The 14,364-nt window shown below is 35.3% G+C and overlaps 2 protein-coding genes across 2 annotated transcripts in view; one reads left to right on the plus strand and one right to left on the minus strand.

Moving 5' to 3' along the window:
- Positions 1-1,197, plus strand: part of LOC150085887 (monocarboxylate transporter 9-like) — a 73,476-nt gene extending 72,279 nt beyond the window's left edge. The window contains exon 3 of the mRNA XM_090374730.1: positions 1,055-1,197. Coding sequence (XP_090230856.1) covers positions 1,055-1,197 — 143 coding nt within the window. The remainder of the gene's footprint in view (positions 1-1,054) is intronic.
- A 7,015-nt stretch (positions 1,198-8,212) lies between these two features.
- Positions 8,213-14,364, minus strand: part of Xbp1 (X box binding protein 1) — an 89,897-nt gene continuing 83,745 nt past the window's right edge. The window contains exon 6 of the mRNA XM_090374284.1: positions 8,213-8,409. Within this exon, the coding sequence (XP_090230410.1) occupies positions 8,334-8,409 (76 nt within the window). The 3' untranslated portion in view covers positions 8,213-8,333. The remainder of the gene's footprint in view (positions 8,410-14,364) is intronic.

Here is a 14,364-nt window from a genome sequence, read left to right on the forward strand (position 1 = left end):
TCTCCACATACAACCACCACAGACCTTAGGCCATTCCATGAGAATCAGCTCCACAATGTTAACCCTATCTCCCCTGACCTTCAATATGCACTTTGGAGGCAGTTTCTTCATGTTTCCCCTCTTCCACCTTCTCATCTTGTCAGAATAGTGTAGCAAGTTTCCTCACCCCACAGAACTAATTTCCACTGCTCTGTAATCCAGTGATAACATTTATTGTGCCACACAAGGCAAAACTGCTGTTTGTGTTGATAGTGCTCTGCTGCTCTTCAACAAAAACTGAGCCTGTGGAGATCTGTTTATAGTGTATTCAATCCTTGTTGAGTTACAGGGATAGCTATTGGGATTGTATTGAAAAAAAAAAAAAAAAACTCAGATAAGTACCTTCTGTTCATGTGGCAAGTGCTTCTTTGGTCTTCCTGTGCATTACTTAAGAGTGATAGTACAGTCACACTTCCTCATGTTAACATCACTAATAGTCGACTTTGGTTGGTATAAGCTGTTAGCAATTGCACAAATCAAAAACCAGCAGCATGACATCTGATAACACACCTTTTGAAATCAGCTTGGCTCTAAATCCTATGGCTCACATGTCTTTCTTATATACTGGTCTAAGTCATTTGTTTATCTGGAAAGGTCAATGTACTACAAAAACAGCACAATAAGAATTTTAAAATTGATTCCTCATGCAACAAAATGAATCAAGATTATTAATCTTTGAGACATTATGCACATTAAATAGATTGCTTTCTGCAGCCCTACAGACAGCAATAAAAATCAAAACTCCTGACCACAGTTGAGTGATATTTGTCATTTTATTAACCAGTAGTTACATGTTTACACTTCTCAAACTTGATATGTGATATTTTCTGCTCCCCCCCCCTTCTTTCCCAAGAAACCATAAATATACTTTTCCAAAAAAAAAAAAAAAAAAAAAAAAAAAATGAAATGTTTTTGTAATACATGCAAAAAAACATGCTGAAATTTTAATCCTTTCAATTTTGCATATATATATATATATATCTAACAGAAATAAAGTATTAATTCTATTTTTTAGGCTATTTCCGAGACACTGTGGGAAAGTATGACAACCTGTTCATAATAAATGGCACTCTGACTGTTGTCATAGCTCTAATTTGGCTTTTTGAACCTTATATTACTAAAGTACAGAAGAGAACATTGGGTGACTTTGTGAAATAAATAGAATAAGCCCATATATGCTGTTTGAAGAGTATAGTTATGCAAGTTTCAAATGTGAATCAAAATAAATACTTCACTACCTATAAAGTGGTTTTTATTAACCCAAACTTTGATTATTGGGTTATTCTCATTGGGTTATTCCCAAAGAATTCTCATTTGTAGACATGGTCAACTGTAACTTGCACAAAAGGGTATAAATATATCAGAAATTTCTGCTGTTCATAGACAAAACAAAACCGTGTGTAGTAATAGCACATGATTTAAGGAGTGTCTTTATTGGCCCATATCCAAGGGTTGCATTTTTACATTTGGCAGCCCTCAAATTTTTATAAAAACTGGGTGGTAGGCTAGCTGGGATGAGATGTAACAGCAGACCATTTTGGGAAGTCCTGAGGTCTGGACTGGCCTCTTAAATTTTTCTAAAAAAAAAATTACTGAACTATGAATTCCCATGGCCAGTCACAGCACTACTGGAAATGTTGAAAATTAGAGCCCATCTTATCAGGACTGCTGCAAGTTTTTTCGCTGTTGTTTTCTGATTGGTTAATGCTTATCAGTATTCATTTTAAGGTGGCAAATTTTATTTTGCTTACTGGTGGGTGACACATTGTAATGCAGCACTACTGCATCTCATCCATCATGACAAAAACTTAATGGTTGACAGAGAGGGAGGCATGCCCACACCTCTCCCGTAAACAGCAAATAGGTACAGTAATACATTTTTGGCCAACCAATCTGCCACCCAACTCAAACAATCTAAGGACACAGTCTTCCAATTATCAGAAGTCTGCAAGTCCCTGAATAGCATTACCAAAGCTTAGCTTTATATAATGGAATATTTATCTTTTGTTGTCTCCACTAGCAAAATTGCTGTACATCTTAGATGTCATGTGCTGTCCTGATAGCCTGTCTACACTGTTGAGAGAGCATTTAGGTTGCACAATTACAGTCATCCCTCCGTTTGCATCTGTTTTCTACCAAAATTATATTGCACGGCGAGTTTCGCTACCTGCACGATTTTTGTTTGTGAAGCTTCAAAAATAGTAATGAGGATTTTTTGAAAATTTGTTTTTTTACACGACTGAAGATTTCATTGAAGGAGATACACATTTCACCATAATAACATAACATCCCACATAATTCCAGCTATCGGTATTATTGCAAATGCAATAAGATAGAATTTACTATCTATTTATAATTAAGATTGTGCTAATTAAAGCCCAATAAACTGGAAAGTGCAAATTGTTTTATGGTTGTGGCCTCCAGAAATGTGCTTTAGAAAAATATCACAAAGGCATTCACAAAACGGATTCTTATAACCAAACATAGCAATAAACAGTGGCATGTTTGGCCAGTTGTTTTAAACAACTTCCTCATTCAGGAACCCCCTTCATCAGTTATCCTACATTAGCTGTTCAGACAATGTTTTTCTGGTTTGCATAACGTAAAGTGTTTTAATTGGTAAGCATTGCTTTTGCTGATTTAATATTTTTTGTTTATATAAAGTGTAATTTAATTAGTGCCTAAAATGAAGAAAGCTACAGGGAAAAATTAAAAATATTAAGGAGTTAGAAAATGGCAAAAAGGTTATGACATTGGCCGAGAAATACAGCATAAATGAATCTAGCATTCGATGAATTAGGGAAAACGCTGAAAAAAAAAATAAAAGTTCAGTTATCTGTTCCATATCATTGGCTGCAAAAAGCACTACAAAATTGAGAATGCCTCTTAGTTCAGATATTATTCATGCCAAAGCTTTGCAAATTTTTAATCACTTACAAGAAGCTGGTCCATCCAATGCAGATGTCGTTCAGGCCAATAAGAGTTAGTTTGAAAGTTTTAAAAAATGTCAAAACTTCACAATCTAAAATTAACTGGCAAAGCAGCCATTGCAGATATGGAAGCTGCTTTTTTGTGTCTGAAAACTTTAAAGGATTTAATTGCGGCTGATGGCTATCTAGCAAGTCAAGTGTTCAGTGCTGATGAGACTGGCTTATTTTGGAAGCGTATGCCAGGCTGAACATTCATTTCAAAAGAAGAAAAAACCACCCCAGGTGTCAAAGCCACAAAAGATAGGTAAACACTTTTGTTATGTGGCATTGCAGAGGGTAACTTTAAGCGTAAATTGCTTCTAATTTATAGATCAGAAAATCCTTGTTTTTAAAAGAAATCAAAAAGCCTGGAAGACAGCTATAATCTTCAAGGATTGGTTTTTAAATTGCTTTCACATCAAAACAAAAAAGATATTGCCTGAAGAAGAACATAGCATTCAAAAATCTTGCTCATTCTTGACAATGCACTCAGTCATTCCTGCACCCAATTGTGAAAGTTACCTTTCTTCCAGCAAATAGAAGTTTGTTAATTTAGCCAATGAACCAAGGTGTTATAGCTTCCTTTAAACTTTTTTACATAAGATCTTTTTTACAAATGGTAGAAGCTACTGATGGAACAGGCAATCTTTCAATTTGAGATTATTGGCAGAACTATAACATTCTTGATGCTGTAAAAAATATTGAATTTGCATGCAATGAAGCTAAACTCAACAATAAATGCAGTGTGGAAAAAGCTGTGGCCACAAAGCTGCACTAAAGCAGCCATGGTCAAAATGCTGGAGGTAGTTGAGATTGTGAGAATTTGCAAAGTGATTAGTGGAGAGGGATTTTAAGAACTGGAACCAGCAGATATGTATCACAGAAGTCCTTGAATCTCATAGAGAACAATTATCAGTGGACGATATTTTTTTGCAATGTGAAGAAGATAACAAAAATGATAAAAACGAAGAAGATGCACACAAAAATTTGACCGCAAAAAGACTAGCTGAATTTTTAAGACTTGCAAATTAGCTTAGCCAAGATTTGGAGAGGAGTTTAAATTTTCACAGAACTTTATCATTGGCTTTAGTTCCTTATGAAGTAATTTATAGAGAAAAACAGCATGCTTCTAAGCAAACAATTTTAACTAATTTTTTTCAAAGTGCTGGATACTGTTGCAAGTTTATCACAGGAAAACCGACAAAGAAGCAATGAATTTAGATTAAAAATCTAGAGGTATTAAACAAGATTAATTTTATGGATATGTTTCTAATTTTCTTACTAAATGAAGAATTTTGTTTCAATTAAGTTTTTTTTGTGTAAAGGTACAGAACCCTCGTTATGTCATATAAACTACATTTCTCGTTGTGCGGATTTGAACTGCACACTGTTTTCCTAGAATGTAACCCCTGCGCAAATCGAGGGATGACTGTACTTCCAAGTCTATTCCATTATTATTAACTACCTTAAGTTTGTTGCTTCCCAAAGAATAGATAATCCAGGATTTATTATTTCGTAACGACCTTACCTTTTTACAAACTGTATTTTAACTACCAGTTTTCACCCCAATTAAATACATACAAGTCTTGTTAAGGCACATAACTTTGTTACTTTTGTCTATCAGTCTTCTATCATTAGTAGACAAAAACATGAACCACTTATGCCGTCATCAGCATTATTTAAAAATATCAGAAACAATCCAATACTAAAGCAGTAGACATATATAATAACCCATTGTCTTTGTCATTTAACCAACCTGTTATCCACCATAGTCAGTACCATTCACCAATGATGCATGTACCAAATTTATACAAAAAGGTATTTACACCGATGAGCCAAAACATTATGACCAGCGAGTCGTTATGCAAATCGAAGCAACTGCAGGTGAACTACAGCACGGTTTGGGACACCGTATAAAAAACACCTGACACTGAGCTCCGCTAATCAGTGTTACTCTTGTTCTTCAGATGGGAAAGGCAGCAGACTTAAGTGAGTTTGACAAAGGCAAAATCGTAATGGCCAGACGACTGGGTCAGAGTATGCAAAACGGCACAGCTGGTGGGTGGCTCACGGTCAGCAGTGGTTAGTACCTACCGAAAGTGGGCTGAGGAGGGAAAACTCACAAACCACTGGCATGATGTTGGACGACCACAGCTCATCCATGCATGTACCATCCAGGAGAGCCCTGGATGGGACGTGCTGACTGTGGTGCAAGTCGGCAGTAATTGGAATGCTGGTGACGGGAGTAATGTGTCACAACACACAGTACATTGGACCCTGCTGAAAATGGGGTGCTCCAGGTGCCCATGGTGACAGCACTTACAGTGGGCATGCGAGCATCGAAACTGGACCTCGAGTGATTCGAAGAAGTCGCCTAGTCCAATGAATCACATTTCCTGTTGCACCATGTGGACGTGTGCATCATTTACATGGGGAAGTGATGGCACCTGGATGTACAGTGGGACAAAAGCAAGCCTGTGGCAGCAGTGTCATGCTTTGGGTGATGTTCTGCTGGGATACCCTGGGTCCAGTCATCCATGTGCCAAGCACTCTGACATCTACCACATACCTAAACATCATTGCTGACTAGGTATGCCCTTTCATGACAACAGTCTTCCCCTTTGATAGTGCAGTCTTTCAGCAGGATAATGCCACACTGCCTGGATTATTTGCAGAACATGAGGAAGACTTTCAAGTATTGCCCTGGCCTCCAATCCCATCAAACATCTGTGGTTAACATTAACACAAATACAGTTTTATTTATATATGATATACTTCAGATAAAAGCACACTCTAGACCACTGAAATGTATATGTAGCTTTGTAGATGATAAAGTAAATATTAAATTTGTGGGAGGAATTGCTATAAATGATGCAAAAGAAAACTCAATCCCTCCACATCACTAAGGGCCATTGCCTACAGAATACTATAGCCAATGCCTACATTATTCCAAGTAAGTAGCAATTTTATTTTGATAAATAAAAAGATAGCGTATAGATATCTATACCCGTAGACAACACAAAAATATAGCCTTACTTTTTCTAATGCAAGTGATGATTTCTTTCCATAAGCAAAATGTAATGAGGAGATTTCCCAATTTTTTGAAAAAAAAAATATCATTCTCATAAAATGAAATTAAAAAAAAAAAATTGCCACAGCAACAGTATAATATAATAAAAGATATGGACATGCTACAGTTTGGGGAATATTATTATTATGGGTGGAAATCTTGGTTAAATACAGGATATCCCTCATTGTCAAAATGATTACTTTATTAACTCAACACTGCTCGCATTAGGCATCTCAGATGTAAGAGATAAATAATGTCAATACAAAAATTTTTGGTTCGGTTCAAAGATAATGAAAGTTTCTTTACCTTGTAGACAGTTTTAACAGAATAGTGTCTGAAGCAAAACTTAGGTTTTTGCAGAATTACTGCATAAAAACACTTGTGGAGTGCAGAATAAATTTTCAACTTTTGTGTTTAACGATTTCACTACACCTCACAAATATTGCTCAAAAAAATAATAAATATACATAGTAATTTATGTGATGTGTATTTTAAATATTGTCTGATTCTGTGACAGATCGAATTGATTGTGCAGTTGTATTCCAAGTGGGTATATGCCAGTTTGTGTTAGTTAGTATTAATAGTGGCAAAACTATACAAGAAAGCAAGGTTATCCAGGAACTTCCCATATTACATGCCCATCCCCTCTAACAATTTGACTAGGTCTGCCTGGAATTTATTCAGCAACCATCCTTTTTCAATTTATGGCCTCTCGTGTGTAGTCTAAGCAAGAGGAAGGATTCAATCAGTATTGAGCTTTAATTATTTAGTAATCCATTCAATAATCCATTTAAAGCCTTAAAAACCTCAATCACATCACCTTGCAAGTTTCCAGCCTCCAGATTCAGCAATCTACAGAACTGAAGCCTTTCCTGGTGAGAACACCCTTTTGTTCCTATTGCTCATCTGCATTCATTTCAACAGATATACATCCTTACTAAAATGGGCTTCCACACCTGTATGCATTACTCAAGATGTGGCCTAACCATTGCCTTATACAATGGGATAATTATCTCCTTATCTTTGCTGGCAAAATTCTTTGTATACCATGCACAAAACCCCATCAGCTGTCCTGTCAGCTTATCTACATATCACTCCCCACTACCTGAAGGTGGTACTGCATTGGTATGTTAATCTGAGATTATTGCTACCCGTGTGCGGTATCTCACATTTGTCAATGTCAAAATTCAGCTGCCATTCTGCCTAATTTTATACAGGAATGAGTAATGTGCGTATCAATTGATTCAACCTACTCAATTTCTGGATCTAAATTCCAGATAATTTATTCAATTTTGGCTTGTATAAGTCCAAACTGAACAAATGACATAATATGCAATCTTCCCCTTTAATTTATGAGGCTATTTTTGTACTGAAATGGCAGTACATACTGAATTTAAACAAAATCCATATCACAACCCCACCCCAGAGCCCACAAAAGTACATATGCATGAAAGAAGTAAACACAATAGTTTCTTTTTTTTTTTTTTTTAGAACTAATATTTTCTGTACAATGATTATACATTTTGTTTGCCCCCTTTTCTACGGCACAGCTCTAAAACGTGTGACTAATGAATCCAGTTTCATAACTAAAATTGTTGATCATGCCTGTTTTATAAAAGAGCAAAACAGAAGCAAACAGCACAACACACATGCCAGAGTGGTTTATTTCCACAAAAGGAATAGCAATGTGGATAGTTTGGTTTGAACAAATAAGAGCAACCCAGTCTTATATACAGCTTGTATTTTATACATCAGCATTCTGGTGTCAACGAAACAATCACCAAGAATTTCATAAATAGAAAATTATTATTACACAAGAGAAGGAAATAATTCACTAAAGGAAGATTCCCAGTGATCTTCATCCATCAACCTTACAGGACTAGAAATACTCTGATGACTTAAAGGAGAAGCCAAAGACAGTCCTGAATCGTATCCAGGATCACTCACTGATGGACTGGGAACACACGTTACTTCATCACAATGGTCTTTTGGTAAATCATCATCAGTGTTGGTGGTAACTTTGATTACTGGCAGAGTTGTACTTTCTATGCTATAGCTGTCAGAGTTTAAATGCAAAGTGTTCACTGAAAAGTCTGTTAAGTTAGACAAATTTGAAGTCATAGACTGTGAAAAGACTTTTCCTTCTGTGGAAATATATTCTGAAAAACATTTGGGATCAACTGAAACACAAGATAAAATAGCCTCAGAGTTTGCACTGCCACCATCCTGTTTATAATACCCATGATCAAAATTTATCAGTTCTTTGAAGGATTCCAAGTTTTCTGTTGTGGTCCCCACCATTTCTTTGGAGTGTTCTTCCTCTGAAATACTCTAAAAAAATAAAAATAAATAAATATGCAAAATTAGGAGCACAATGTCAAATGTAATAATATGTATTAAATGCTATAATTCACAGTCAGCAAAGTGATATTTTTTTCATATTCACAATAACAGCAATCAAGAAAAATGCATTCTTTCAATTGTTTGCTGTTATTATGAAAATGGTAGTAACACTACACATGCCCTCAAAGCTAGCAGAGAAAGAAGGAAAAAAAATTAGGTCTTTAAATTCAATCCTTGTTGTTATTTGGTTTTTAGGAGCATTAGCAACTAAGGCCATATTGCTCGGGAATATGCAGTGGTCATTCCCTGACCGTTCCACATCCTCTGTATTTGGTGGTGACGGGCTCGAACCCTGGTCTAATCAAGAAGCGTGTGCTACGCACTGCTTCTCCTTCCCACCTGGCTACGGAGGTGCCTAATCAATCCTTGAAGATTGAAATCAAATTTTTCAGGGTTGATGCATTAATGATAATTTTGATTTTATTGAAAAAGCAACCCCCTCAACAAATGCAGAAACCACTGCTATGATTATCCCAAACTTTGCTCACACCAATGATCAAGATACATAACCTGGCATCAGCTGTTCCCCAGTTTATAAAAACTGTCACATGACCAACTTTCTTTTTCATAAAACAATAAAAATTAATGTTTAATAAATGGTCTTTCTTACACATTAAAAAAAAAAAAAAAAAAAAAAAGCCAAAATACAGTAAAGTTCTGTTTGAATGAAATACATGGGGGGGGGCATAAATTTTAAAATTATTTTAAAATAATGATCATCTATTCAAATAAATTCTGCTGTGATTTGCTACATTTTTATAATATGTAGTAGTTATTTCTCTTTATTTTACTTAATATACAAACTTTAAAATTGATAATAAATAAAAATAATGAAATACAGTTGGACCTCTATATAACGAAATAATCGATCGTTGACTTGAAAAAAATTTGTTAAACAGAAAATTCGTTATAAAGAAATACGACCTTTTGAACAATGAAAAATACTGTAATTCAACATTCAGAAATAAGGGGGAATGAATAAATTTTCTAACTTCTTAAGAATTAAAATATTTTGTTATTTTTTGTTGCATACAGGATTTTACTGTACATCGTTCATAAAAATGTTCGCATTTGTTTAAACACTCAAATATATTTTTCTTCACACTGAAGGCCAAGTTTCAAATGCTACCAAATTTCATATTTGGAAGGTTTAATATTGCCTTCGTTGCCCTCATTTTCATCTAACTGATCGTCGATATTGACATTAGTTCTTCAAATACTCTCCAAAATGTTGGATTCACTCGGATATTCAGCTATTATGACATCATTATCAAACTAAAAATTCGTCAAGAACAATTTCTCCACAGATCGAACCTCTCCCTTGAAGTTTTTTCCAAGGTTGCTCAATATCTTGTAGTAGTTCATCACTGTTATAATTGGCATTGTTGCAAAACAATCCTTAATTGCTGATTCCGCCACATCTTAACTCCACACTTTCGACAATTCTGAAGTGCACATCTACAACAGGAACTATAGGTTACTTAGGTTCTATTTTCTGTATAATTTTTTCCAGTATGCATCTTCTTTAGTACATTTTCAAACTCTCAATAATGCCTTGGTCCATTGGCTGCAGTTTAGACGAGGTATTTGGAGGGAAGAAAACAAGTTTTGTGCGTGTAAGTTTGGAAATTACTGAGTGAAGGTGGGCAATTAACGGTCATTAATGGAAGAAGGTCATTAATATACAAGAAGAAAAGATTGGGGGAAAGAACTGAACCGGGGGGGGGGACACCAGCATTAGTGGAGACAGTCATCTACCATCACCGTCAGTGAGTGGTCAGAGTAAAAACTGGATAACCAATTACAAAAAACAGTCAGTAAGCCCTAAGATGGAACCGTGTTTAGAATACCTTTATGCCAGACACAATCGACAGCCTTTGAGATGTGAAGAGCAACTGCTTGTGTTTCACCGAACTTTTCCATTGAATTTGTTCATAAATGGGTAACATGAGCCAGAATAACACCCGTGGATCGACACTGATGGAATCCATACTGGCAATCGATCAGAGGGAAGGTTTCTAGGTATTTTAAGTTGGCGGTTAATTGATTTCTCCATTACTTTAGAAAGAGTAGAAGTAATTGCAATGGGACGATAATTTGGATGGGAGTGACTTGTCACCCTTTTTACGAACTGGCTGGATATGAGCAAATTTCCAAGGAGAAGGAAAAATACCTTTGGAATAACCAAGTGAAAAAAGGTGGCAAAGAACAGGAGTAAGTTCAAGAGTACAGGTTTTGAGAACAAGTGAAGAAATGCCATCCGGACCTTGAGCTTTCTTAGCATCAAGGTTCATCAAAATCCTTCTGACATCCTTTTGATGGAAGACCACAGGAGAAATTGAATGGAGCGTGTTGGGAATGGTGGGAGGTGTTTTACCAAGATCATTAATACATGAGTTGGAAGAAATATGGGATGCTAGCAGGTCAGCTTTATCCTTGGCTGAAGTGACAGAACCATCTGGTTTTGCAGAGATGGGCAAAAGTTGTGGCCAACAGCTTTGACAAGAGACCAGAATGCTAGGCTGCCATTAGGACAAGAAGAAAGTTTTCTACTCTTAGCCTGTTCAAAATGTAGTTGGACTGATTAATGACTGCTTTACAATTGTTGCGAACTTTGGTGTAGGCAGAAAATGAAACTGAAGAGTTGGAAACAAGCCAATTGCAACAATATGAAACAAATTTTTCTCTTGAACAGCCTTAGCACATTTATTGGAAAACCAAGGACAAGATTTTAAATGGTGTGTGAAATAAATGATTCCATTCCTACAAGAATAATTTCATTGACACGATCTAAGCAAATGCTGACATCAGAAGTTTTGAAACAGTAATTCGACCAAGGAAAAGAAATCTCCCAGTAATTACGAGCTATATTTGCAATAACTTTTAAGTCAGTGTCTTGTTCAGCAAACATTAAAAAAGAGACCTGTTTCATCTAATGAAACAGGTCTATTTTTAAAAATTTAAAACATTGCATGTCTTTGAGCTCTTAGTCCTCCATATTTTTTTTTTTTTTTTAAACTGTTTAATTCCAATTGGTACAGCCTTCTTAGATTACAATTCCACTTTCACAAGGAATAAGTTTTTCGGGTAAGCTGTGGCACTTTTTAAATTTGTCCAACCAACCAGAACCAGTTTGGAATGTTTTATCCCCAGAAAAGATGCATACTCCATAGCCCTTTCTTTTATTAATGGTACTGATATTGGCATGTTTTGGTCTGGAATCAACTTGATCCACTTAAAAACGGCTTCATCTTCATATTAGGCATAATTTTGCACTCTTCCAACTAGGTCCTGTTTCCTCAAACAGTTTGAAAATCAAAACACGGTTGTTCAGAATGGTGACACACTACTGGCAGGGATACCAAAATTAAAAGCGATTTCTTTTTTTAACACCCCAATTTACACCGTTAAGCACTTCCACCTTTTCCAATACACTCAAGGATTTCCTCTTAGACATTGTAAGTTTAATTGCACAGCAGCTAAAACTGATTTAGGGACCACTTGTACCTACTATGTAAACAGAGACAGATGAAATTTAGTGAAGGTGTGGATGACTCACTTCTGTGAAACGTGAATTTCCGGGATAAAGGAAAATCACTCTCCTAATTTTTTTTATTAGGTTAGTTTAATTTATTAAATTTTCCTGTCAGGAATCTTGAATTTCATGATTATATTGTGAAAATTTCAACTTCCGAGATCTTGGAATGAATTCATATTTTCATAACTTTCATCACTTTTTCTTCTATTTTATTTGGTGGTCAAATCTGGTGAGTATGGGCTTGGCACACCCAGGGTCCTGAGCTGGATTATAACCATTCTTCTCTTTTTTGGTGATTCCCTCCTACTTCTCCCTCCCTCTCTCTCTCAAGGTACTTTTTTTTTTTTTTTTGGTTGGTGCAGCATAAGCCTCAGACTTCCTTGCACCATATGATTAATAATAATAATAGTTTTGACTTCAGTTTCAAAATTTCCTTTAAATGCTTTTTATTTTAGCATATATCCAACTTTTAGCAGCGTAATAAAACTATATTTAGCTATAAAGATCTTTAATGCTACATTAAAACTCGCACAATTTTAAATTATATCATAACTCATAAATTTTTTAAAAATTAATTTCCATCCACACATTCGTGGTGGTACTGTGTGAAACCGAACCTAAGTGTTAGTGAGAAAGTCTTTACAGGTAAGTTATGTGCGCCACATAAAAAATACAAAAATTTATCTACAACAAAATCAATTATTATTTAACAAACTAACAATTAATTAAATATATAATTCATTAAATTAATCTACATCACATAATTGTAGTCTCTTAACATAATAATGCAATCAATATACAGGCTGGCCTCGATAAACGCGATTAATTTGTACCGTGAGTGCATTGCGCAAAACGGAAACGTGTTAATCGAATATAGTAATCAATAGGAAAAATTATAATTGGTCCTTGACCTTCTGGAATGACCATAAAGAATTTTAAAAATACCTTTTAAATAACTTTTTAACTGTATACAATGTAAAAGATAATGAAAATAATTATGGAATTAAATGTTTATTGCATAAAACAGCGATTCCCAAACTGTGCGTCGTGGAATATTTTAAATTTGAAGGAAACACAGCAATACTCGACATCTGTCGGACACCGTGCGAACTATTAGTGAACTATTAGCTTGAGGTAGTTCATAGTTTCAACATTTCTTATTAAGTTGTTTGGACCTAACTGCTTAATAAAGGGAACTGTAAAGTATTTCTTTTGGTCTGGGTGCGCTGTGAAAAAAAAAGCACTGAGACACTAAGGATACCGAGAACCTCTGACATAAAATACACAATGAAGAAATTACTGTTGCGGAAATATTTGAACAGTGTTGACTTTCTCTTTTCATCAATCAATTTCCAATAGCCAACAACAATATTCTCTGGGCCCTGGTGAACCTTTTGTTTGAGGTTCTCTGCGATATGAAAGATTTCATCTAGTTCTTTTAACGTTATCTCCTTCGCAGGAACATTTTCATCTGGCTCATTTAAAAATTTGAATTTTTAAATGCAAGTGCATTGACTATTAGCGGGAGACAAACAAGTAACATCTTCTTCTGATGGTTGATGGAACAAAATGAGACAAGCAGCAGGCAAATATTTGTTTATTGCCTGTCCAACGGACGGTAAGCTTAACGCGCGATTCAAATCTTTTTCAACTAGCGCATAAAAAAAAAATTGCGTTGACTGGAAATTTGTATCATGTAAAGTGAAAAGTGGTATAATTTTTTCAAATAGCAGTAACTGAAAAACGCATTAATCGAACTAGTGTTATGTAAGGCCTGGCTGTACTCCAGAAACATATCAGTAATGACAAATTTTACACACAGAAGGGATTCCTTCTACAACAACAACAGGACATGATAACAATGCAGAAGTGTGTTTTTTTGGTAGATTCAGCAAAAGCCTGGCTTCTTCATCACTTTGCTACTCTACTGTAAAGGACTCGCAGACCATACTGGTGTGCACTCTGCATACTGGTATGCAGAGTGCACACCAGTGTAACAACATTGAAAGAATCACGTTACATATTTTAGTTATTAACCTTTATTCAAAAGGTCCTTGCACAAAAGTCAATGACTTACACTCCTCATACTAAAAGCAATTTTTTCTTCTTCACTACATTAAAAATAAAATCTTAGTGTAGTGGGAGGAAAAAGGTGTTTTCTGATTTTTTTCTGGAATACTCATCCCTCATCTTAAAATTCCTACTTCATTTAATTTGTTGAATCACAGAGAGAGACAATGAAGTGATGGACTGCCCACAGCCACATAATATTAAATGTCATCACATTTAATATTATTAACAGCATAGTAAAATAATATATGACTACTTGATATGTTTACCTAAAA

This window comes from Mastigoproctus giganteus, chromosome 5 (assembly GCF_048544385.1).
Source record: "Mastigoproctus giganteus isolate SK-2022 chromosome 5, ASM4854438v1, whole genome shotgun sequence".
NCBI lineage: Eukaryota > Metazoa > Arthropoda > Arachnida > Uropygi > Thelyphonidae > Mastigoproctus > Mastigoproctus giganteus.